The sequence below is a fragment of the Apiospora phragmitis genome (genome assembly GCF_038363925.1).
Source record: "Apiospora phragmitis strain CBS 135458 chromosome Unknown utg000011l:1.0-3236445.0:1.0-3240683.0, whole genome shotgun sequence".
Taxonomy (NCBI): Eukaryota; Fungi; Ascomycota; class Sordariomycetes; order Amphisphaeriales; family Apiosporaceae; genus Apiospora; species Apiospora phragmitis.
This window is the reverse complement of record NW_027117411.1, coordinates 1,370,319-1,396,512: the sequence shown is the minus strand read 5'-3', so window position 1 is coordinate 1,396,512 and position 26,194 is coordinate 1,370,319. Positions and strand designations below refer to the sequence as shown.

General features: G+C 52.2%; 5 protein-coding genes across 5 annotated transcripts; 1 reads left to right on the top strand and 4 right to left on the bottom strand.

The window, feature by feature from the left end:
- Positions 1-9,854: 9,854 nt before the first annotated feature.
- PG994_013214 (uncharacterized protein) lies at positions 9,855-10,940 on the bottom strand (the record flags this gene model as incomplete). Its single annotated transcript, XM_066864623.1, has 1 exon — positions 9,855-10,940. One exon carries the CDS (start codon positions 10,938-10,940, stop codon positions 9,855-9,857), a length of 1,086 nt encoding a protein of 361 aa, XP_066709584.1.
- Positions 10,941-11,956: 1,016 nt separating this feature from the next.
- On the bottom strand, positions 11,957-15,013 carry PG994_013213 (phospholipid methyltransferase-domain-containing protein; the record flags this gene model as incomplete). Its single annotated transcript, XM_066864622.1, has 4 exons — positions 11,957-11,989; positions 12,108-14,042; positions 14,072-14,781; positions 14,827-15,013. 4 exons carry the CDS (start codon positions 15,011-15,013, stop codon positions 11,957-11,959), a joined length of 2,865 nt encoding a protein of 954 aa, XP_066709583.1.
- A 1,544-nt stretch (positions 15,014-16,557) lies between these two features.
- PG994_013212 (uncharacterized protein) lies at positions 16,558-17,022 on the top strand (the record flags this gene model as incomplete). Its single annotated transcript, XM_066864621.1, has 1 exon — positions 16,558-17,022. The coding sequence occupies one exon, from the start codon at positions 16,558-16,560 to the stop codon at positions 17,020-17,022; it is 465 nt and encodes a 154-aa protein (XP_066709582.1).
- A 1,156-nt stretch (positions 17,023-18,178) lies between these two features.
- Positions 18,179-19,249, bottom strand: PG994_013211 (RNA recognition motif domain protein; the record flags this gene model as incomplete). The annotated part of the gene is made up of 3 exons (XM_066864620.1): positions 18,179-18,406; positions 18,511-19,159; positions 19,233-19,249. 3 exons carry the CDS (start codon positions 19,247-19,249, stop codon positions 18,179-18,181), a joined length of 894 nt encoding a protein of 297 aa, XP_066709581.1.
- Positions 19,250-20,290: 1,041 nt separating this feature from the next.
- Positions 20,291-22,932, bottom strand: PG994_013210 (peptidase family M20/M25/M40 protein; the record flags this gene model as incomplete). Its single annotated transcript, XM_066864619.1, has 2 exons — positions 20,291-22,155; positions 22,287-22,932. 2 exons carry the CDS (start codon positions 22,930-22,932, stop codon positions 20,291-20,293), a joined length of 2,511 nt encoding a protein of 836 aa, XP_066709580.1.
- Positions 22,933-26,194: the final 3,262 nt, after the last annotated feature.

The following is a 26,194-nucleotide window of genomic DNA, read 5'->3' as shown; positions in this document are numbered from 1 at the left end:
TGGGGGAGGGATATTACGACCTCGCTTATTGAAACATTTTTTCCCTCTTAACTCAATACCATGCGCACATCACATGCCATTTCGGATCAAAACGGGAAGCATGCCAGTCCTTAACGCTCCTAATTGGAAAATTTCCCTGTTGGATGGCAAGCTGACAGCAGCGGCATGGTCAGGACAGGATGCTCCATTCGCGGACGCAGGCGAGTGCCTATCTGGTCGGCATTTCGTTTCCTCGTAGGGCTACACTAGTGAATCAATTGGCTTGGGGGCGCAGGGGGTATAGAGGATGGAGGGATGGAGGGACATGGCCGGTAGCAATAGACAACCCTGTCTGTCATCTGTGATCACAACTACTAGGTTGTAGTTAGGTTATCGCATCCCTAAAATACAATACATGAGCATCGGGCTAATACGTATATAGTCATTGAGTTGTTGCCAGAGCCGGTAAGCTGGGCTGGGCGACTTGATCCTGGGGACGGGATTTGAGGGAGGGATGGCGGCCTAACGGGGTCTGAGGATCGCAGGATATGTTGATAGGATGTATAGAGAAAACTCCCCGGGCTCGCATGCAGCGGCATCGAGGCACAGCGAACTTCTCGAAATCCTTCGAGCCTCCTTTTCCTCACCGGTCTGTCTCGTCCGCTCGTACGGGCCGTTACTGAAAACCCGAATGCTGTATATTATAATGAAAGGGGGGCGCGGGCGGCAGTTGTGGTTGGTAAAGTACATACTTGAGGAAGACACAGGCGATCTGAGCACCTCTTCCTTGCTGTTGATTTACTTCGCCGTTGCAAGCAAAAGGAAACTTGGAGTGAATGAGTCAAGAGTGCATGGGTTAGTGTCTTTGAACATCCACTCGTCAAACAGCCAGAGCCGCATGCATTTGCTGCTGCGAAACAGATCATGTCTTGTTTGTCGAGCTCAGAATGGCCCGTCCGGCTCGGAGCCGGCTGCTAGGGTATGCTGAGTGACTTGATAACGACGTAATATCCCCCACCCCCCGACACAGATCATGGAAATGGCCAGATGAACGAACCGCTGTGTTTTGGCTTTGGGGCTCCTTGCTGCCGAGCTCATGCAACGATGATCCGATATAGCTGCCGGGCAGCATGTATATGCGCCGCTTGATTGAATGATGCTAATGAGCCGCCCCGGGTACCTCGCTTCAGGATGGGTGGCTAACTAAGAAGCGCTTCCGTGGTCCGCGGCGGCCTGTTCGAAAACCCATGAACCATGCTATCAGGCCAGACTGGCTCCCGGGCAGCCATCTGAGACCTCTTTTGTAATAAAGGGAAGGAAAGAGGGCGGTGAAGCAAGATAGGGACCAGAGGGTGGTTCTGGCTTCGGCTTTTATCACATTTACCTTCGCCATGCATTGATGCAGACTGTGCATTTCTCGGTGGCAGTCCCGTCCTTTACTGGGGGAGGAAGAAAAACGGGCGTTTCAGAATGGGTGCCGCCCCAGAGAGCCACTCACCACTCACCACCCACTGAGCCAGAGAGAGCCAGAGAGAGCCAGAGCCGGGGCGTGGGTTTGAAAATCCCGAGATCCACTGGTGGGTGACCTGCTTTCAAGCGACAAGCGACCAAGATGGATCGGCGCCTGCTTCCAACGGTTTTTCGAGAACATCTCACAAAACAAGCTGCCTGGGTCATCCTTGCACGCGCCATGTGGCTTTTGCTACACCACACCACATGCCACCACGCAAAGCAGCAGAAGGCTCTGTCAAATTTGCTTTTGACATGGACAAGGGGCTGCTTTATGAATAGCGCTCCCGACCACTTGGTCCAAACCACTCCACCTATCATTCCCTGGATCTGCCTCCATTGGGCATAGATGGGAAGGGATCAAGTAAGGAGATGGCGGTCGAGCAATCAACCTTCCATCATGACATATCAGCTTTTCCTCGTCACTACTCAAAACTCGCTAGTGGACTGTGTGTGTTAATTTTTCATCACCGCTGTCAGGTCGGGTAGCGAGGAGCACTTGCTACGGATCTCGCATCGAGCTTACTTGGGCCGCTTGGTCGGCCCTCGGGCAACCGACACAGTTCGCCGGTGCGGGCTGGTCCATACTCCATAGCTTCGAAACCTGGGAGATTCTCGAAGGGCAATTCTGTGGATATACGCCACAAGGAAAGGGGATAGTGATGGGGAAAATTGCCTCAACCGAGCAATTCCTTTTATTGTGTTCATGTCAAGTGAGTAACTCCCAATAAACTTGAAGAAATTTGGGGTAGATATACAGTACGTCATGTACTCAGCATGCCTTCCATGCAGACCGATGCAAGCAAAGACTGCCCCCCTATCCCAATGAGGCCGACCGGTCTGGCGTATGCTGATAATAGTGTTCTAATAGTCTGGATCTTTTGAGGCCACTGTTGACTGTTGGCTGTGAACGGCCACGATCGATCTGATTTCAGGTTGTGTGTGTGTGTGAAGGGGTGTTTTGCCCGTTGTTTCCCTTCTCCCCCACAAAGACAGATTCCCGATTTGGCCAACTGCATACTGGAGCAGCCAACCAGAGCTCGGGGTGAGAAGCAGCACCGTGATTGATATATTAACGTTCGAGGCTGTTTCAAGTCATAGCCACGTCATTCCTAATTCAACGCACAAGGGCGTGGTTTTCGGGCCGCGTAAGCAGTCGTCTCTCTCTCTTCTTTCTTCCTCTCTACAGTGCAAGAGGTCGGCAGTCATTCCTAAAGGCTGCTGTCAAACTAGGATGATAATGATGCGCATGCATGTGGGCTCGCTCTACTGGTACTTTGCAGGGTATCATCAGACGAGTTCACCTCGGTTACCATTTCACCATTCTGTGCAACATCATGTTGGCTGATGGGTGAACTGGTAGTAGTATGTCCTGCCTGCAAACATCAACTGAAGTCGATAATGCACTAGCATTGACAACCGAGCCTCTCACAATGGTTGCGGAGACTATTATGGGGGTGGTCCAGTATCATCACAACAACCAACAGGCTTGCAATGTCAATGCTGAGACTATTCTCGTGTAGTAGTGAGTGCCGAGCAACAAACTGCTGCTTCTGTACATGCGTTGACGAAGAACAATCGAGAAAATCGCCTGTTCTTTCGTAGAGCGCCACTCAGGGTCGCTTACGAGATGCAAGGGCCCCCTCGTGGTAATAAAGCAAGGGCTGGAAGGCCACGGGGAGTTGTGGAGCGTTCTGTTTTGGGTGTCCTACGCAGCCTGGCCAGAAGCCCGACGATATACCTCATGATTGGTCGGCTACATCATGGAGTGTTCGAACCATAAGTATGTACATATGGTATGTACTCGGTACGTACAGTAGCAGCCGTGCCGGGGCATCGTGAAACTAGTACCGACTTCCACAGGGTGTGTTCTTTACCGTATGATGTTCTCCACCCATCTGTATCGGTAAGCCTCGTATCGGTGATCAAGATACAGCAGGTCGCCCTGGTTGAGAATAGTCTCCCAAGATCTGTGACAAGAGGAAGAAGAAATGTGACTGACTGACGAGTGGGATCTCACCTTAGACGGCCAACGTTTTGTGATTGGACAGGGAGCGGTTGATGGATCGTGCCGCCGGTCGGAAAGGCTTCCGGCGCTGGTTCGTGGTAGCGGCATCAGTAGTCAGCATCAGATTCGAGATCAACCGAGTCCCTAGTGCTGGTCAGATTGGCCAGATTCGATGATACTTGGGTACATCCGGTGCCTGTACAATAAGGTATTGGTCGCAAACACGATGGCCGTGCTGCCCAAGAGAGGGATTGGTCACATCGTGTTTGTTCCCTTAACGTCGGTCCTGGCACCTCTATAGAGATAGATCGGTTTGCTTGCAGGTAGTATTCCAGAAGGCTGTTTGCTTTGTTGTTGATCGGCAACGCGAGGCTAGACCAGAACTGGGGAAGCTCAGCAGGGAAATTGTAATTTGGAGCCCCGGGCACGTCTGTTCTATTACGGTGATGAAATCCGTGTCTATCAACGGATGGTAGTCACGCGAGCCAATGTTGGTAGGTCGAGGAGAGGAGGGGTCAACGACAGCAATGGCGGCGATCGATGAGCTTGGACTCTTATGCCGTCTCAGCAGCAGGGCATGCCCCTCCTGTAATAAATCCTTGGAGATGACAGGCAACGCAACCGTCGGAGCTTGGCGGAGCAAAAAAGTTCGCTTATGGCTCGCCTTGTCCAGCAAATGGCTACTCCCAGGCACGATTCCTGTTCTGTTTGCTGAGGGAGATTGCAAAATATACAGTAGTCGGCACATGTGTTGTAGGGAGGAAAGCGAACTCGCCTGTTTGACCCTATCCTTTCCGATTTGATCCATCTCATCCATCCCATGCCATTTTATGCCGCGCCTGTCGCTACGGCGCCCATGCTAATAGTAACAATAAAGATGCTGACGGGCTCAAAAACGGCCTACGCGACCAAATAGTATTATGATAGCGGATCCGCGGTCGCTTGGGTATATGGAACTGGGTATGGTTGTGGATTGTGGAGATGCATTCCGCGTTTGTCTCAGTGGAGGTGGTGGGAGATGCGATGCGATTACTCCGTCCTTTGGCCCTTTTCCTCAAGATTGACTTATTCTTCCAACTGCAGCTGTCATCACTGCCCGAGGAAGGGCTGGATCAAATGGACCCGACTACGCGTGTAAGTATGTATGTATGTGAAGTATTTGAGGTATCTATCGGTCAACGGTCAACGGGGATTGCTAAATTCTATCTAATAGATTTGATTGAGCTTGGTGGGATGCGGGGCAGGATGTGAGTGATACGGACGACTACGGATTTGACAGCACCCAATGATAACAATACGCTTGTAACACGGAGAGGGTGGTGGTGGTAAATAACTGGAGTCCCAAGGTGACGTGTCTTGGACACCTATATATCTCGCAGCAAAAATCTCACACCGGATTGTTTGTCGATGTGGCCGGCTATTTCCAAAACAAACCGTTCAATATGGCTAGATTTTTGGCAGATGAGGAAGGAAAAGTGGCATGTCTCAGAGGACTCGGAACCAACCGCGATCCATCTTGTCTTGTCTAAACACGTCAAGCGACATGCATATATGTAGTATGTAGTGTAGGTGTAGGGTATGGATATGTATGCACGCATACCGATGCGTGCATGAATGGGCGGCCATCCGATCTGCCCGTGGCTGGCAGATACGGTCTCGATAGCTGTAGATTCCAGTCATGCTTTCTGTCGATCCAGCATGGCAATGAGGATACACACACACACACACACACACACACACACACACGCGCGCGCGCGCGCGCACACGCACACATGGCTCTGCTTCCGTATTCGTGCCGTGGATTGCCGTGCCGGTCTGGCTCCCCTGTCCCTGCCCCTGTCATATGTCCCCTGTCTCTCGTTTATTGTGCCCTGACCTTGCAACCCATCGACAAGTCGAGCGTTTGCACAAGCAAGATATGTACCCAAGGCAAGGTACTTGGTATTTACCTACCTACCTACCTATTCTAGGGATCACAGGGGCAGGCCTCAAGGTAGCAGGCATTTGCTTACCACACATTACATACAGGAATGCCAAATGCCAAGGGTGCCAGATTAGGCTTTGACCTAGCCTGGGAAATCCCAAACCCCAAAAGATAGCGAAGTATGTAGTATAACAAACAATCTGATCAGGAAGCATTCTGGATTTGCTGGGCTTCTGTTGGAAGGGCCCCCCCGTAATGCCCAGTAATCCGACTGGCTTGGTACCTGTACTACTTGGCTAGCGTAGGACCTCAAAATGGAAACAACGCTAATCCACCTTATTGAACCTTCTCTCACTCTCTCACCTCCCAAGTTACAACCCTGGGTTACAAACTTACTTTTAGACTGTTATAGTCGAGCCCGCTGTGTTTTGTTTCTTTTTGGGCCTCTCTGTTTTTTACATTTTCCTTCTCTATTCCTTTCCCCCGTGCCCTCTCGCAATCTCTGGCCTTGGTTATTTATTTTTTGACTATATGGGTGACCAGACTTGGTTTGTTTGATATGTCTCTTTCTCGGCCCATGAATGCGTGATTTAGGTACTTCTGAGATGTGCCTATCAATGCCCTCTTCCAATTCGTCCCTCCCGGCATGATTCCTTCAAGTTGTAGGGTTGACCTACATCGACCGGTAAAGAATCCGTCTACACACCATCCCGCGCCGCCCTGTCCTTTCAGGAAGTCCTTGCAGGCAGCATACCCGCGAACTATTGCACTCGAATTGACCATGCCACGCCCTGGCGCCGCAGAGCAAAGCAATCCGTCTAGGCCTTTTCCTTGACCGGCCCTGGGCAATTCTCATCGGGGGGCCAGTCACGTCACGTCATATCCTCATCTTCATCTCCCGATGTATGTACATCCGTCTATACGTACATGCCCTGCCCCGTCAACGTAGGTACATAGGGTATATCTGCCTTGGCCAATCAGATGCGAGTGGCATTGGGTGTACCTGTAACTTAGGGGAAGAACAGGGACATGGTCCCTTTCGAAATGACTTCGCCGATAAATCAAGAAATACAAGTAAACGGCTTGTGACTTGCTTTGACGTCGCGACCTGCTATCACTACTACCGTGCTGCTAAATCGACAGACTCCATTCCATGCCTGACTGCTCTAGCATACTCCCCTGATCCCTGTCCCTCCTCAAGTCCAGTCGAGCGACTGACATAGACTTCGACGAACCCACATATCTGCTCCCCATGTCGTCAAAATTAGGATTTGTTCCACCATGGCCTCCTGTCATGTCAATCAACCTCGCCCGGTAGCCCAATTGATGCCTTTCCCTGGACCCCTTGCCTTGCCGGAAGATGGAGTTGGTCCCTCCGGGAGGCTTTCCGTCTGCCAACTACATGACATGTATATAGCTACTTAGGTACGGCCATGGAGCTTGATATACTGAGACAAGCCTTGACCTGTACGACATCACTCTCCCAGCTTGAGCCTCCTTCTTCCTCTTGAGTACCGTGCTACGCATCTCCACGCCTTTTCTCTATCGAGGCCCCCATGAACAATACATCGAGATACACCTGACACTTCACCACCTCGCCTCGACTACCCAAATCTGTTCTGTCCATCTCCCTATCGTCACAAGTTTCTGATCTCCGTCCACCCGCCGCCCCATCTTTCATTGCCAGCCCTACAAACACACATCCTCACTTTGCCGCGTTGGTGTCCAACCGCCGCAAACACGACTGGTGGAGCTTCAGGAAGCATTGACAGTGTTTCTGGGGCCGATGTGAGGAACATAAAAGGCCCTATGTCCTCGTTACATGTTACCGACTGTCTATTCCACTCTGCAGACCACTTTCCTTACGTCCAAGAAGCATCCTCTCCAGAACATCTACCCCTCGGCAAGGTAAGGACAATCTCTGAGTGCAGAGCATCGTTGAGAACCCATCCTGACCCATCCACAGAAACTAGCACGGGCTTGTCCTCATAACCTACCACACACCCTCGTAAAAGAACGGTCACTCGACAGACACCACTTCACAGCTCCATCACCATGGCTGTTGCCAACAACTGCGCCCATTCATTCAAGATGATTAAATCAGACAGCACACTCATTCAGTGGACTTGCAACCTATGCCATTCTGGACCGTCTTGGTGGATATTCGAGTGTCGCTACTGCAAGGTACACGCATGTCGAGCTTGCGTCCATAACATCTGATGCCAGCACTTGGCAACAGCTCGTTAGGTGCTCCGAGCGAAGGTTGAGAGTCTTGGGTTTTAAGGTGAGTGGGAACGAGATCGGGAGGGAAACACCCATATTCACTCCAATTTGGCCATGTCCTTAGGGGATATCCGTGGCCCTACCGGCCGACCTACTATAGTCCTTGTGTTTACAAGTGAATACTGACATGATCATAGTAGTACGGCGGCCATGTCTCACTGCTCGTCGGTGCAGGCCTACCCCCTGGTGGCTCTCTGATACCAATGCAAAGTTGCGGAAGAGGCCTTCTGGAAAGCTTCTCTTAGCTACGCGCAAATTCTTGGTGTACCAGCAACTGCAGCGAGCCGTCGGCAGCGAAGGTGGTACGGATCCCACAATCCAAGACGTCTCGGTATTTATTCTCTTGAAGCGTTTCGACCTAGCGACAAAGCCTACATGGCCAGCAACACTTTACTGTACTCTAGTCTCCTTTCTCTGGTGTTTGGTGCACTTGGCTTTCTGCAGGACTGCAGACATAGATGGATGCCTCTACAGACTGGCACGGTTATGGACTGGCGTACGGACACGGTTCTTTCTTCCTTCCTTTCTTTCCCACTCTCACTCATTAGACTTGGTTGTTGGCGCATACTCTAGGGGAAAAGAAAAGTTGCGGTCTTACGGAACCGACCTTGGGGTTTACAGGAGTCAAAAAATGGGGGATTCACAATGGCGTTTTTGCAGCCTTGTCATGTACGCTTAAGGAAACAAAGTGATGTCAATGGAAGGCAGGCAGTGCCACCTGGACTTTCGCCTTTTCACTTGAATATTGACTACTGCAATTGCTAGCTCCTTTACATATCAGCACTGCAGTTCATCTCTTCCCGCGCTGTATGGTTGAGGCTTCGACAGCAGACACATGATATGTCATCCTGATCTCGGACAAGATGCTGATCCCAGCCATGTACATTTGTATCCACATAAGCTCAGGGTAGACATAATATCACTCTGCACACAACGGCTTGTCAATGATATGGATGGTTGGAAGGATCAGGCTTCTAGGACTCCATCAGGTGAGGTAGGTGTATGCGCAGGCATAGAGGGGCTCTCGTCCCCGGAATAAAGGCTTGACGTTGTGTAACCTGTCAATGTGCCTAAGATGATGCGAAGTCCCATTGATCCAAATGCAAGTCAGTTGAGCGACCTGTCGCTTCCCGGTCAGCTACAACTTTGAATTGATACATGTACGGACTAGGTTAAATACGTACCTTCCTTCTCCGATCCATCAAGCATGAAATTGAAGGGAATCAATTGAAGGCATCCCAATCCCAAGCCATGCACCTAAGGTAATAATAAATCAGCCCAACGGGGTTTGACACTCTCAACACCCACAAGCACAACATCAATTTGAAGCTTGATTTTGCTTGATTTGAAATCGCACCTGCACCTGCAACGACGCCTACGCCGGCCATTCCAACACCAACACCAACGCCAACGTCAACGTGACGTGACATCCGATTATGGCCCGAATGACTTGTCTCCTGGGGTTTTGGGCAAAATAAGAAAGAAGCCCCGGACGTTTACCCGTGTTGGCGTTATACATACCCGCCTCGTCTCGTCTTGTCACATCTGGCCCTTTCCTCATCATTTCTCACATGCGCTTCCTTATCTGTCGTTTCAAAGTCCGCTGCTCAATGGGGAAACCAGGAACAGCCCAAACACGTGGATGGTACCTGGACGGGAGCGCCATGGACGGAACAGCAATGGGATGAGCCACGCGCGCACACAACCGGTTGGGTTTCATGATTGCTGACATCTTTGGGCCCCCATGCGCCGCCGCCGACGCCTAGGAACACACAACCTACAACATCTAGAAGACCCATCAGCTACTTCTATTGCTACGTCTATGATTGCTTGATTGCTCGCGTGCTTGCTTCACCCACGCCCACCCCAACTTCATACGCATACCTATACATACAACACGACAAGCAACCTCAAGTCCTCCGTCCGTCCGATGTGAGGAGGAAAAGTGCGTTATTCGACTTTTCTTCCTATCCGTGTCCACCGCCGAGATCGCTGCGTTGGCACCACACACTTTCACAGACGCCATGATATCTGGCTGTTATGGCCGATGTGTTGCTGCTCGCCCTCCTATTATCTGTTACGTTTTGGGCCACCGCCAAACAGTCAGCTCGGCATTGCGTTTTGTCACCTTCACCTCGTCGCCAACGGATATCACTGCCACTGACGAGGCATCTCGATGGCCTGCGGCAGTGATGACGGCATCTCCTCTTGGAGTCGGCAGGAGGTGTGCATACCGCCCAAAATGGGGGACCACTTGTGGCCAGCATCCACGCGACGATCGCACATCAGCTTCTTCAGTACCATGCCCGCCTCGCCCTCTGCCATTCGCCCTGTCTCGTAGTCGATATTGACAGATATGCAGCGTCCGCAGTTGGCCGTGAGCACCAGCCTGCATTTTCTGTTCCTGTCGCCGATGTCGTCATTCGCTTGTTTGCTTCTTTCGTCACCAGCGCCACCACTGCCATCGCACGAGCTGGGGCTGACCACGAGCTCGCCCCAATAATCTTCATCCCAACATGTGACCTCATCGCCGTCTACGACGATGTTGGGCCGAAATCGCATCATGTCGGCAGTTTCACCTGGAGGTAGGCGGGAGCTCACATTGCGCAGCGACGCTTGTGATGCGATCAGGTAAGGCGCCGCCTCGTTGAAGGTGAGCCAGTCATCGTCTTCCTCGGTATCATCGCCCGACCCCTCCCCTCCACTTCGATGAGGTGTACCTATAATGTACGAAGTAATTGACGAAATCCAGGAGGACGATGATGTTGCCGTGATTGGTGTCATGTTCGTCTTCTCCGCCTCAGCCTCTTGTCGGGGCGAATGCGCAAGTATTCGACGTCGGCCGTCGCCAATGTACACTAGTAGAACGTCGTATCCTAGGCACGCCGAGAACCATCGGTCATACGGTTCTGCGCCCATCCGGTATGCACGAGCATCGGCGCCGTAAAGTTGTATATCGATTGGCTCAAGGCCCGCCGTGTTCGGTTCCAGAGGCACGCGGAGTTCGGTATCATCGCGGGGCTGCTCCGACGCTTTGACTCCGTTGTCCCCGGTCTCGGGCGGCCGATGCGTCACCACAATGTCGTCTCCGTCGATGGCTTGAAACAGGCGAGTACATTCTGGAAAGTAGAGTACCTGTACGTTCTGCAGACTTCCATCCTCACGCACCTTGAGGAGCATAAACCGGCGGTCGTACTCAAGACCTTGCTTGTTTAACCGGGCGGTCTTTAACGGCATAGGCCGCAGCGCCTTGATAGGATATGCATAAATCTAGTGTTGTCTGATCAGTAATTTACTCTTCTTTGATAACAACATGTTCTGGATTAATATCTGGTAACATGCCTGTGTGACTTTCATTGTTGATGTCCTGCGGGTACAATATATGAAATGTACAGATGATAGCTCGGTTCTGGAGCACAAACTTTCTATACACTTGTGTACAGACCCAGCAACGTCCGATTCTCAACAAATCTCCGCAGTGTAGCACCTGATGGATTTACTGTGAGGTTTGTTCAAAATAGTTGGAGAAAACCGAGATGGGGAGCACAAAGGGGGGAAATGCTTTTACCAGACAAATAATGGGCCTCCCCGAGCTCTCTACCAAGCTACTCGTCTCCGGGACGAGATGCGGGGAAATCACGACCTGGGCCGCATCAAATTGCCCCAATAGGACAGAGCAGCCAGTCGCAGACGATATCTGCACTGCGGACCGCAGAGACGACCTCGACTTACGTATAATAAACAGCCTATTCGTTGCCTACTTACCTACACACCTATTCAGTCATACAACACATTTGTCACTATGGCCACAAGACCCCTTCCTCCTGCCGAAAGACACAACGAGCAGTTAAGTCTCCTTTCAACACAATCTTGGGGTTTAGGAACGCGCATCCCGAGACTGAGATTGCGGGGAAGCACGGGTGTTGGAAGGGGCAGAGAAGGGTGTCATGCATTCACTTGACACAGTACGCTGACACTGAAGCCCACCGTCCACGTTGTTCGTGCCAGGGTGAAACTGACGAGTAGATAGCAGGAACATCTCCTTAATTGGTATTTCAATAACTATACGGATTCATATACAGAATGACGCTGTGATAAACCCCACCAAAACAATAGAGGCACCGCTGTCCGCTCATTATTTTCTGGTCTAAAGCGATAATGCCTGCAAGTCGACCCAACATGGGGGAGCTTTTATTCGGAGGAAATCGTGTGTAGTACAGGGCCTCCTCATGTGCTACTCTCTTCCACTTCAATCACTCCTTCTCGGCTGCGGGCGTCGCTGAACCCTTGGAGTGCGACATACTATATGGGGCCTACCAGACAAGTAACGTTAGCTGTTGCACGGATCACGGATCAATGGAGCGAGCTCTCCAAAATTTAAATCATAGAAGAGCGGTCACTTACAAGAGCCTTCTTAGCATTGCAGATTCTCCAGGCCAGCTTCCGGACGTTTCCGTCGACGGGGACCACGGCGGGGGCGAACTCAATACCGAACATCTGCTGGATCGCATAAACCACGCGCTTTGCGTATTTGCCGTCCCGCTCCACGTGGCTCCCGAAGGGCTCGTCGGGCGTGTTGGGCGCAATGTCCGGGTCGCGGTCGAAGCAGTTCTTCACCAGCGGCAGGAGCGAGTCCTGCACGGCCGTCTCGTACATGCCCTTGGTGTCCACCTCGACGTCGTCCTCGTCGAACCGACCGATCTGGATTTCGAAGGGCTGCGAGATGGACATGACGTTGTGGTTGCCGTCGTGGTGGTAGCGGAACTCGAAGACACCGCGGGTCCACCATAACTTGTCGCCCTCGAATACGACCTCCCCTCGGACCAAGTCGACATCGGTGCCAGTGACGGGCTGGTCGTGGATTAGGATGCCCTTGTCAGCGCTGGGAGAGTCGAATTGGCCAGGCGTCGTTGGCACCCAACGTCCAAGAGAAGAGACCTCGGTGGCGTCTCGAGATCGATTGTCCGCAACCATGTACAGTCCGATCCAGTCCTTCTTGCTATGGTTGGCTGGTGCGGTCCACTTAACCTTGATAGGGGCGCCATATTCCAGAATCATCGTCTTGAGCTCGCCTGGGAAGCGAGCCCTAGTCGCCTCCTTGCCGGTCGACCGTTCCGTCAGAGTCGAATACACAGCCGACTCACCCCGCACTTCCAAGGAATAGTCCTTCGGGTCAAACCCTGCCAAGTCGGGAGACAGTTTGGTCAGCGTTAGGCGAGCCGGGACATTATTGAATAGGGCAGTAGTATCTCGGACGATAGTGGATACACCAGCAGCCAGCTTTGGGCGAGCGGACTCCAGAAAGTCCTCCACGAAGTTCGAAGTGCCATCCACGACTCGGTTGACGCTTGAATAGTAGTTCTTGACCGGCGGTGGAAGCGAGGAGCGCAAGAATTTGGTGAGACCAGCTTCTTTGCGAATCTCCCGGCCGTAGATTTTCCGCATGTGCGGCTTTTCGACAAATTGTAGGAAACCAAAGGTACACAGGTGTCCTGTCAAGGCCAGAAGGAATACCGTCTTATTCCAGGTGATCAATGCCGCTCCCCATAGGCCAGCCGTGCCAAGAAACCTTTCGGGGTTGTTTAAGAAGCGGTAGATGGACTTGTATGTCAGTCTCGCGCCCTGGTCAAGGAAGAAATCGCCAAAGAACCAGCCGAATTCTCCAAGCGACTCGTGGATGCTGACGGCCGTCCATATATGGAGAGCAATGAGGGCAGCGCCGAGAACGTGCTTCAACAATGCGGGGCCATTTTCCCAGTCGCCCGGGAACGAGTACATCTTCCAGCACGCAGCAATGAAGGACGTGTACGTCATGACTTGAGAGATATGGTACATCCCCTTCCATTGTCTCCATGCTTCGTCGACATTTTCGCCAAACTTAAGGAAGTGGCGCGTCCAAGTCTTGTTCGCAGACTGTTGGGACAGAATGGCACCGAGGCCAACAGAGTACCACAGTCTCCAGGCCGTTGCGTGAAAGGCAAAGAGCAGCTGAAACAAATGCGTGTCCGGCGTCACAACTGCCACAACTATGAGGTAGCAAACGATGAGCAACGAGGAAAAGTCGGTAGTGCGGAAGAGATCGACATTGTTGAGCCCAAGCAGATTATGAATCGGAGCGGGAGAGGTTTGAGAAGAGGGTCCCGACGGATAGTCACTCGGCGGTGCATCTCTGGGCTCCGCAGAATAAGTCTGTTCTGCTTCTGAAGTATCCACTGCCGTCTGGGGATCTCCACGTCTGCGAGGTGGTGGGGGGTTGTAAGTCTTGTCAATGTGAGGGTTCTCCACATAGACGAGGAAGACGAACTGCGCCGCATGGGCAAGCATGGAAATGAACAGGACCTGGTAGCTGGCCGCCATGATGGAAATACCATAGTAGCCGGCATAGCCAATCGAGTACATGGGTGGGGGGCCATCTCAAAGACGCCATCGAACGTCAACTCCTGGTCTATCAGGTAGAAGAAGTCGCCCCAGTACCATGCATAGTCTTTCACGACTCGATGAGCGTCAAGTTTCACCCATAGATTGAAGCCGACAAGCATCAAGCCCAATACCCAGCGGCCGATGCCGGTGAGGGCAGACTCACCCTCGGGCGTGTGGGAGCAGGCAATCGCAAACAAGCAGTACGACACAAAGTCACACATGAGAATAAGATCGACGAGTCTGCGGAAAACGAGCCAGGTGTTGTACTCGAGAGGGGCTTTCTCAAACTGGTAGTCCTCGGGGATCTTGGCTTCTAGCTCCTTCTTCAGAAGCCCGTAGAGCCAAGGCCGCGGGTTCTCACCAGTAGCAGGGTTCACAAAGAGCTTCCACTTCTGCGCCCAGACGACGAGCTTGTTATCGTTCGATTGCGCTCTAAGCAGCAGACCAATGCCCAAGTTGTAGGACGCACGCCACAAGAGAAACACGACACCGAAGACATACTGCTTCACAGATGCAGGAAGGAAGTAGAGCAAGGCTATATGAGCAGCGAGTATGGCCAGCACAATGGCATCTGACAGGTTTTTGGGCTGTCTAGGGTCTAGCAGCTGAGAGACCATGTCATGAGTGGTTGGTACGGTAAATACTATGTACACGAGCCCTAGGTTAGTATCACATCTAGCGTTGGTCAATTTTCCTTACTGACTTGTTCCGTCCGGAGTGCGGCCAAAGGTCTTCGGGGCTTTCGGTTCCGGGTCCGTGTCCGGGCCGCTGTTGGAGGAAGCATTGTCCGGGCGCGGGGAGTCTAGCGAGTCATTGGCTGTTGAAGGGGGTGCGGCGTGTCTCTGGCGCAGTTCGCCAACATCCGTTGAGGGATTTGCTGGAGAAGACATGGTGAGGATGGCCTGGCCAGAATATCGTAGCTGTAGAGTGAAGCAAGAAGAGAAGAAGAGAAAGAACGGGAAAACAAAGGGATTAAATCAAGACCGCCACTGGCTGGGGCCCAAATACCCTCTGTCGTCACAGACGCCTTTGTCCAAAGTGACCATGGGCTTCCAAGCTTGGACTACCCCGTAATTCCCTCCGCATCGGCTAAGTGCTGCTTCCAAATGGCGCAGTGGTTGTGGAGATTGACGGGCGAATTGCCGGTTGCCCAGCTTGGCCAGAAGGCCGTGGAACCTACGTCACTTTATGACATAAAACGTGGGGGATCAAAAGACGGGAACTTGTGGGAAAGTATAGTCTCCTTTGCATTTGATGATAGATGCGAGATCGAAGATGGGCGTCCGTTAGATTGCTTCCTTTTTTTCTCCGACATGTGCTTGATTGATTGACTGACAGGAACGCCTTTTGAGGTCCCTTGGAATCCAGAGGGGCTGGATTGGATTGGATTGCCTTGCCGTAGCTAAGCGAGCGAGGTGGCACGGCAGGGCTGGACAGGGCAGAAGCCACTCCCACCAAAGAAAGACATGTGATTCGATTTGTGTTTTCGTATGTTTACCAACACTTATGTATCTAGGCGCCGTTTCCATGGCTAATCTGCATATATGCATGCATGCTGCATCCCTAGCAGCAACCAGCTCAGCTGTTGGCTGCTGGCAGTGGGTTGGAGCCCGGCGAACGAACCGAACCGGGCCTTGTCCGTTTCACGCCGACTTCTTCCATGGATTCCACAGCATAGATGCATTTCATGGAGATGGGAACGCACCCAGGCACTTATACCATCATCAAGGCCTCAATGCACTACCAAATTGCAATGCGACGATATATGTATCGCCCGGTCCAAGGCTTCTATGCCATTTATAACTGACCCGCATCCTTGACGGGGATCAGGTCTGGAGATGGCCGTGGCGACAGGGATTGTGGCGGGCGTTCCATGCTGTTCGCGTCCATCTTCAAGGCACGCGTTTGATTGGATTCTTATGCACCCACCCAGCGAAACATCGCCCACAAACAACGAATTGTTTTCTGCCCGTCAACCTTAGCACCATCCGCACCCACCAACGTGTGAAGTGTCAATCCTCTCCGCTTCACCACCCCTGGCCGAAGAGATTGGACAGATTGGACAGATGAGAGCACGGTCTGCATGAATCCACGAGCAGCCATAAGGCAAGTCCGTAGATGGACCCCTGAAAGGGGAATGACAAATTTGGAACGGTTTATGCGATATCGCCTTCTAGTGGTTTTTTTTTTCTCCGCGAGGGCAACATATATAACTGATAGTTAAGATCGCTAGTGACTCATACTTTGGTGTTCACTCCTCGTGCGGTTTTGTCCCATCAGTCACTCGTTTACACCGACTATATATAGTATTACTATACGACCTTGAGATTCTGAAGCCTTCTTCAGCTCATCCAGTCAGCCATTCACTCACCAAACACACACCAAACACCACCACACAATCCCATCCACCACCTAGGTTATGCCTCTGTTCAAGATGGCCAAGGACTCGACATCCAAGAAGGACCGCAAGGGCAAGGGCAAGGGCAAGGAGGCCGAGGCCGAAGTCTCGGAGAAGCCGCTCCCGACGCCGCGGCCCGGCACCTCGGGCACCGAGAACGTGCTGATCACGAACCGGCGGCAGGCGTCGGAGCAGTTCCAGAAGGCCGCGCGCGCCGAGAAGGCGTACCGAGCCAAGAAGCACGCCACGGCGGCGCGCGCCAACTACAACGAGACCAAGGCCCACTTCAAGGAGGCCCGCGCCCACTTCGCCAGGGGCTGCAAGGGCATCTTCACCGTCGTCCGCGCCGTGCCCTACCTCGTCAGCGAGAAGCAGGAGGCCCGGCGCCGCGCCCGCGACCAGGCCCGGCGCCAGCGCGACCTCGAGCGCAAGAAGAAGCTCGAGGAGGCCCTCGCCCGCCAGAACACCGTCGACGACGACGATCGGTCCGATATGTCCTGATCGAAACGCACTCGTTCACCTTCATATGCCCACTGCACTTGTTGTTAGTGGCATATAACCAACCTACCACTTGCTCTCTTCGAAGATCGACAAACCACCACAGTCGCTACGCGGCCCAAACCAGGGGCATCGCACACAATCGTTTCAAAAACCAATACAACAAACCCCCAACTTACACGGCGAGATACACATCGACCAACTTTCAAATACCCATCAATTTCCTTTTTCTTACTCTCACTTTTCTTCAGTTTTTCTCATTTTTTAACGATATGACGAGACAAACGTTTCATAATGAAAACCACGGCATGAACACCAATATTCCACCAATACCCAACAAAACTATAATCTTAGTTTTCTTTTTGATACCTCTCTTCTGGATGAGTCAGGACGGGAGGGAACGGAAAAGCAGCGAAGCGCAATTCCGGACCTCTTTCAGTCATCCGAGGCGGTGGTTATGGAAGAATTTTATTACCATATATAGTTATCCTACATATACACTTAGCAAGACTTGGGGAGAGGTGGGGAAGGGACCTTCATGTTCATGAGTTTTCCCGGGAAACTGATCTTGTCTTCTCATTTTAGCATCTACTACACTTGTTCTTATTTCCAACGTATCAGGGGGAGGGAGGAAGTACCGCTCGCTCGGTGACTTGGAAGGGAGGAGGCACCCGGTAAAGACTAGATTTGTCATCGGGCAAACAATACCAATATCACTTCTAACTGCATATTGCAGTTCGATATCTCACTCGACATTATTTTCCGTGCTCTGTATATCAGGCCTTTGTTGAAACCCCAGTGATAATGTCGCTCAGAGGGGAGACCTCAGTTGGAGAGACCGCTGCGAGACGTAATACATGAACCTCGAGACCCTTCATCTTGACCTGCTACAAGGTTTCAACGAGGCGACCAAAACAACCTGCATGTATCTGATCCCACAAGAGGCCGGTAGTGGTGTTTTAATACACAAAACCCGAGTTTGCATTACTGGACGGCAATTTCTTAAACGACGTATATACTGTATGAAATCGTAAGCCATTACACAGCAGTGTGCAGTCTACCCTGGTTGTCCCATGAACCATCCTGCAACACCAAATTCGTATCGAATCGTTACTGCCGTAAATCTCAAGAAGTATGCCCATCCGCCGCAGCTGATCCTCTACGTGGCCGCCTTCTTGGCGAACTCCACGCGCAGAATCAAATGCTTGAAACCGTAACCATCCATTTTGTTGCACGCCTTGACAGCATCCGTCCTGTCCGCAAAACTGATGAAAGCGAAGCCCTTGGCCATGCCGGTATCGCGGTCTTTGGCCAAGAACACACGGGTGACGCGACCGAACCGCTCGAACATGTCGCGAAGCTCGGCTTCTTCTGCCATCTCGGAAACCTGTAATGGAGGAAGTCAGCATGAGTGCCAATGCTTGCAAGTAGTGTTTTGGGGAAGAAAGAAGAAGAAGAAGAAGAAGAAGAAGAAGAAGAAGAAGAACTTACGTTTGTGACACGCAGCGTAGCCAAGTCGTCTCTCTCGCCGTACTTGCTTCCGCCCATGCGCTCGCCCGCAGCCGCGCCACCCGGTCCTCCTCGGAGCGCAGGCGGGACGTAGCTTCCCTTCTTGCCAGCACCGGCACCGCCAGCGGCGGCAGCGGCCTCTTCGTCGGCCATGCCGGCGGCGGGGTCGGCGGAGCCCTCGGCGCCGACGGGGGCCATGGTGTCCTTGTAGGGACAGCGGGCGGTGAAATGCTCGCCGTTACAGATACGACACTTGACGGTCTTGTCCTTGAGCTTCTCCTTCATGGCGTTGGCGTTGGCGTCCTTGGACTCGTCCTTGGCGTCGCGCTTCCAGTTGGGCGAGAGGCGGAAGATGATGTTCTCGCCCACGCTCGTCGTGTCCATCTGGGGGCCCTTGGGGTCCTTCTCGGACAGGCCGAATTTGGGCAGGACCTTGCGCTCGGCGACGCGGGGGTTGACGACCTCGCGGTGCGTCACCATGCGGATGCGTCGCGTCGTCTTGACCTTCTTGCCGTCCTCATCGAAGCGGTATGTGATTGTCGTCTTGGTGCCGTCCTTGTTCTGAATGGTCTGGGGAAGGGGCAGCTCGGTGGAGGTGGTCTCATCGAGATCGTCGTCGTCGGCCCAATCTCTGCAATCGAACGAAGGTCAGTTTTCAGCAATTTTGGTGGTGGTCGCAAATTTGTGTGGGTGTGTGTGCGCACCTGGCTTTGTTCGACATCTTGGCGGTAATTCTGGTCCCAGCAGCGAAACGATTATTCGTTATATGTTTAGCTGTGAAGACTGCTTGGGGATGTCCGAATTCAATGGTTGTTGTCTCGCTGAGGTTCGGCAGAGCTCGTCGTCGTTGGATTTTGGAGGTGGGAGAGTTTTATTTTACTAGAAAGTGCAGTTTTGAAATGTGGGGCAAATCGATCAGTCTCAGTATCGCCCCTCCATCCCGCCTGAGCTGAGGAGAGAGGAAGCCGCTTTTTTACCCAGGCCTTTCTTAGTCATCCCCGAGCTTCTCTCCTATCTCCTAAAGGCACATGCTTTGAATCGACAGCACGTACACCTTGCATGCCTCATAATCTATATCCTGTTTCTTTTCCTTAATAGGTTTGTTCGTGCCATTACCAAAGCAAAGGTAAGAGGGGTAGCTCGTACGGATACATTCTTCGGGATTCTATGTGCGACGCACCTCGTAGTACTCCATAGAACACCCGCAATGCAGTCAAATACCTCTCACAGTTGGTGCTCGAAGTTTTATTCGTTTACTCACTCAATGTACGTGCGTAGAGAGGATATCGACGTTTCAATTTTGTTACCGACGGCACTCATGGGACAGATTGGTTGACAACTTTTGCAATAACAGCTATCGACCAGACGCATACATGGTTGTGTACTTCGTAAGCTCACTATGATTGCGTACAAAAAAGTCCGCTCGCCTTCTAATCAATCAGGTAGTCCAGATCGATTGGTAAGCGCATTCGTGGCAGGCTCCAGACCTCTTGGAGGTGATATAGTCGACGCCCCTGCCCGCCCCCATCCCCTTTTATGCCCAGACCGGATGATGCTAGTCTGAAATGCCCAAGTAGGTATCTTGCAGCCGGCTCCAAAACATAACAACGCCATCGTGATCATCATCCGTCATAGGCCACGTTAATAATAATAGTAGTAGCAATGATACAGGGAAACAACATAGTAAAAGGAACCGCAGTCCGAGGTGGTATCACAAACAATAAACTTGATCACAGATCAAAATCAAGACAAGAAAATGGGATTAGGTTTTGAGGCTCCGAGGAGCCGGTTCTTGGTATTTCTTCGGTATAGGCGGAAGAGCACAAGTTGGCGGCGGAGCAGGCGGTGGCACATTGCTTAGATGCGGCATGCTTCTGCGGCTCAGAAGAAGTTTGTTCTGCTCGGCAGATGACAGTGGCCTGGGCGAGTTGTCTCGATTTGGTGATATAGACGAGATACGTGCGGTCGACTTTGGTGGTAATGAGGGAGCCTCGGAGTCCCCAGAGGCATGCTCGCTAAGACGTATTATGGACCTGCGCGGCGTTCTCTCCTCAACCGTGAAGCTGGCTCTCTTGTGGCTGCCATCATGGCTTCTTGCCATCATTGAGCGCCGCCGGTCCGCATCATGACTTCCCAGAGAAGAGACAGCTCTCGATGTTACATCATGGGAATGAATCGATGGTTCGGATAGTTCCCGACTGAAAGGTGGGAAAGTCGGCAGGATATACCGCTCTACTTCTGGAGAAGGTTCGGCAGCCAGCTCTTTATTAGGGCACATACTAATCATGCTCCGATATCTTTTCGAGTTCTTGCTATCAGAGAGTGTGATGGTGGAAGAGCTCGACTCATTGGTGAGGCTCGATCCTCGCGACGGCAGCCTCTCCTGTTCGGAGGAACGGTCCGACTGATTAAGGACCCAAGTCGAAAAGACCGAGACAGCAGGCGACTGTGGCTTATCCTCCGCGACGTTGCGGCCAGAGATGGCGTCAAGCTTCCTGGCGAGGACATCATGAGGCGAGACTGGAGAGCGCGGTGATGGCTGATCAACCACAACGGACAGAGGGCGTGACAAGGCCAGCGCAGTTGGGGGAGGCTTTCTGCCGTATTTGTTAGGCATCTCAGATTCGGTCCACTGGACCGGGTCGGCAATATCGGAACCCGACGCGCTCGAAAACCGTTTGTGGCTAGAGTTAGGAACGCTGAAGTTTGGGACGCTCTGTCGTACCGAAATCTGTGGAGATGCTTCCCTATGATTCGGCACGTTTAACATGGTCGAATGCGGACGAGAGATGGGCTCGACCCGGCAATCGAAAGAAGCCATATATGGCTGCATCGACTGCCTGCGGTTCGAGATAGCTTGGGCATTTGGACGCAATCGAGTCTCGAGATAATGCTCAGAGTGTTGCTGGTGATGCTCATCAACGTGGCTTGTGAAGCTGGCCCGAGTAGGCGAGCAGGCCGGCGAAGAACCTTCAGATGTCAGGTAGGTTCGCTGCCCAGATGATATGAAGGAGAGACGGTTGTTGCTGTCTCGCAGATTGTCCAGTACCTGGCCGTCGGATGAACAATGGCTCTCAGTTGTAGATATATCGTCAAGCACAGCGTCCAGGGCAATTTCGCCGCAAGACTCTGATGACGGCCTTTCTGATGATTCATGTTGATGGCTCTTTCGCCTGTTCTCAGGTGCCCACGCAAAATCTTGCCTCATCACATTAGTGAATCGCTCGGGATCACGGACGACAAGTGTCCTTTGGCTGGACTGAGACCTCAGACCAGCCGGGATTTCGTTTTCCTTGGGCTTGCCGGTCTCTGTGAGCTTCTTTTTCCCTCCCAAAGCCTCGATAGCGTGCCGTAATAGCGCTAGCCAGCTATCCATTTCTTCTGCAGCCTCAAAGACCATTAAAAAGTTCGAGGCATGCCTCCTCTCGGATCCGCGAAGCTTAGCCAGTAGTGACCGCGAGTCGTTGGCAGGTAGGCCGCTCGGGTCCATTAAGGAGGCGACTTGGAGAACCCAGTGTTTCCCGGGGATCATGTCGCTTGCGAAGACCGCCGAATCTCTTGTGAGTTGGAGTACCCTCTCCGGTAGACGGTCGAAGGATCCCTCAGTGGCGTACTGGAGGAGATATCCTGAAGTGACGAGTACGTATATTTTGGTAGTCCATTCCAAGAAATTCTTCGAGCCCAGATTTCGGTGGTGCTTCTTCCAGGCTTTGTCCCCTTTCTTCTCTCTCCCCCGTCGGTTTCGAGACTCATTGTACTGGTTGACATATCGTCTCGCACCATAATGCTACTGCGCGAGCCGTTCAAGCGGAGAAGCGAGTCGGCTGAAAGAGTAGTGGCCGGTAGAGTCGCGTGCTTGATAGCCTGCGGGTAAACTTGGAACAATGGCGGCGACTCCCAATTCGTCACTGCACCGCCTCGGCCGGTACGCGGTGTGCTGGTAAAGGATGCCGCTGGACCTTTGATTTTACCGCTGCTTGTTTGCTTCAAGCGAGTCGTAGAAGGCTGTGCCCTGAGTGGTGACGACACTACAGGCCGGGGTGATGAAGGCGAAAACGTGGGTAACGAAATGTCCGATTTCTGGCTGTGGAGTGCATTTGGCCAGTTACTGATCTCGGCGAGCGAGGCGCGAATCCCCAAAGATCGTGAGGTCTCCCGGAGCGTAGAGGGGCCCTCTATCTCCTGTCCATCCTTCCCGACCTTGGACCGACCGAAGATGGATCGAAGTCCGACCAGAGACTCGCGCTTGTGCATTTTGTCTGGTACGGTATTCTGTCGCAACGGAGCTCGATTCTCATCCCCCATGGTAAGGATGTCTGGTGGGCGCGCTCGTCGCAAGCTGGTGGACTGGGCTTTCAGGTCACTTAGAGACCGTTGAGAAGGGCGTGTACGCTCTTGCTCCATGGCGCGCTTCTATAGGTTAGATCGGCTCGATCAAAGATGAGAAGATCCTCCTATAGTTGACGACATCCAAGGCTCGCAGAGAGTGTGTATGATGAGACAAATGTCTAAAGTGAATGCTTGAGCGACAAATATCCGGCGTCCCAACCGACATGAGATGACGCGCTCGACAACGGCACAGCAAAGGAATGGACGAAGCTCGCAAAGGCATGTATTAAGAACCAGGAAGGCCAAACCCTCGAGCACCACAACAAGCGGTTTATTATTCTGCAAAGAAAACAATCCCAAGCTGAGACGAGGTCAAGGCAACCCTGTTAAGCTTCAGGTGCGTGCTCTGGGAGCCCTGCTGCCCCCCGTGTAAGCGGAAGGTTAAAAGCACCGCTCAGACTAGCTTATTAGACCTTCGGGTGGAGATTGGTGATGGGTGATTCTATGGGAATCCAAGCTGGTTTCTGAGCCTTAGTAGTGGGAGTATATGGAAAACTTGGACATGGATGAGGCAACCTCATCGCCGTGACGTATCCGACAAAATCCCCAGCGAGGCAGGACGAGAGCGAGGAACGAGGTGTGCGAGAGATGAGAAGCTGAGGGAGACACGCCGTCCCTGTGCACCTATCCGCGTCCAGCAATCAGCAGTATGTAAGCTCGCTTAGCACACAGGCTTATTAGCTGGGGAGGCGACCAACAATGGGCAGAAAATCGCAGAAAAAAGTAACGAGAATGCGGGATGTGAAGGTAGTGACAGGGTGACAAGACGAGGATCGATCCCCATAAATCTACATACATACATGCCTAAGGAACACGTACAGGGGGTTCTCTTCGTCCCTCTATGCCTCTCTCTCTGTCAAAGGAAGGCCCCCGGTCCCGGGACATGGACTTCAGCCGCCGGTGCGACTAGTTGGGGTCCGTTGTGTTCTCTTCCCCTATTGGGCCAGCCAGCCAGACGCCTTAACTTTTGGCTACCCAGGTGCTAGGCGCCCAAGTACCGGGAGGTGGCACCGAAATGGGACCTGACCAAGTCTTGTTTTCCCACATGTAGAACTGGAGTCCCCGGGTTCCACGATAGATGCCAACTTCAGTACACAGGACACGTAAGTAAGTATCCAGCAGTGTAAAAGCCATACTAGATTCTGTCTGTATGTACGTGTAATAGAATCAAGTTGTTCAGCAGCTATGTCAGCATGGTAACCCCACAGAGCCACCTACTCAGCTACTGGGCCCGGCTGTGATGGAGTCTCACTCACCTTACATGCATGTACACAAAGATGTAACATTGAAGCAACAGGAAGCCTCCAATACCAGGGAGGTACAAGAAACGGCGGCAATTCTCTGGGTGCTGGGTGCTTGGGTGAGGAGGGGAACCAGGGCCTCCACAGGCTACAGCCCGGGAAAAATCAAACCTACCTGGTATTTGCCGTGGTGGCAGAGGTCGGCACGCGGGAGACCATGCGACACCGCCATTGATCGATTGTTCCAATGGTTGGGAGTACATCCAGTCATAGCGGAAACAACTTTGGAACATGAGTGTTTTCTTGGTTCTCTCTGCGGGCGCAGTCAGTATTCAATGGATGGAATGGAAATGGGTTGACGTCCAATTTCCGCACATAAACTTTTTTTTGGGGGGGGGGGTAGATGCGCCTCGCGGCCTCGGCCTCTGTTGCGCTGAAGTGGGTGAGGGAATCCCACAAGCAATTGTGTGTACCATACTTTACACGCCGCCCGACTTTTGGCCTCGAGAGGTGTGACACGCCAAAGCCCCTAGAGAACTCAGCGCAGAAGCTCAGCAGATCGTCAGGTGTTGGCTGGATGTACGATCCAGCAAGCAAAGCACAAGCACAAGCAACATTTATTATTAATAACGATTAATGATTCCAGTCTTGCCAGCCAACCACCAACCGAAACACCCATGCAGCATACAGGGTAGGGGTATCTTCTGTTGCTCGGTGGCTGTCTTCTCTTGCCTCACCTCACGACTTACGAGCTCAAAGCGAGGCGGCGATCCAATTCCTTTACAAGGAGAGGCATGATAGATAATGTACAACTATATGTAATTGGCTAGGCTGCAGTCCTTTTCTCGTACAACAACAATAACAACACCATTAATTATTATTAGATGAGGAGCTTTCTAATTCTAGCTTGCTTACTACCACGCGATACATTGAGTTCTTACCCACAAACATCCCATGGCATAGCGCCTCGGCTGTTCTCGAATATCGAAGCTCCTCTGCCGCCTTCTTACTTTGATCTGGACAAACTTCACATGGTTTCGAGGTGTCCAAGGTTTCGGTAGGCTGCATCGCCTTGTCGTACACATGTACATACAATACGGTCTTTTACTCAACCAGGTAACCTGCCTGGGGTCCGCCTTCGTCGCCGTTACGCACTTCATGTGCCAACTTAGTCATTCACTGGAGGCTAGGGCACACTAACCTCCCTGCGAGGACTTGAAACTCTTGGGCATCTGGCCAACTCTGACGGGCACTTGCTCGGTATATTTACATAAGTCTCAGACGAAGCCGCTGTTCTGTTGTTCGCTACGGCTGTGATTGGACTGGCGACTGTACACCGCGAATCTTGTGCCCCCAAATCCTATCGCCGACCCTTCCCATACCTCCATCATCTCAGATCTGGCATTTCAGAAGGGCCGAGCAAAAATAACGGCGCCCAACACCAAAGAACGGGATCTAAGATTCCAGCAGCAACTAACAAAATGGGATGTCGGAGATTGCCAGACTTCATGCAGGAACAGAGGCGACTTGGTTGGTCCACCACTCGATGAACACGTCTTGGCCAGGCTAGCATGTGCAGAATGTGTGCGTGACTGCATGGATCGAGTTAACTAATCAAACATCTACCGCGTAGTGCTTCTATTATGGAGTCTGGGAGTGTACGACAGACAATAATAAAAGCGTGACGGGCTATCCCTGCCTGTTTTCAGTGGAGAGCGCTTGATGTGATGTTGGTACAATTTTCAATACAGCAACGCGCAGCTGGTTATAGTCGACCATCTCGAACAATGATTCCACCGTCCTACGCGGGCTCGTCCCAAGGCCAAGTCTAGGTCCCGGGCTACGAGCCGCTGCGGGATTGCTTCCACTTCCTGCCGACTTGCGGTGATGGAGACTCTGCCACCCCACAAACTTCAATCTTACTGAACAACGAGAGACCTTGTAACGGAGCACAAACTTGCTTATATACCTACTGTGGACGTCTTCAATATCTATTAGTAACCCAGAATGTTCGAGATCCATTTTCTTTGGATGCG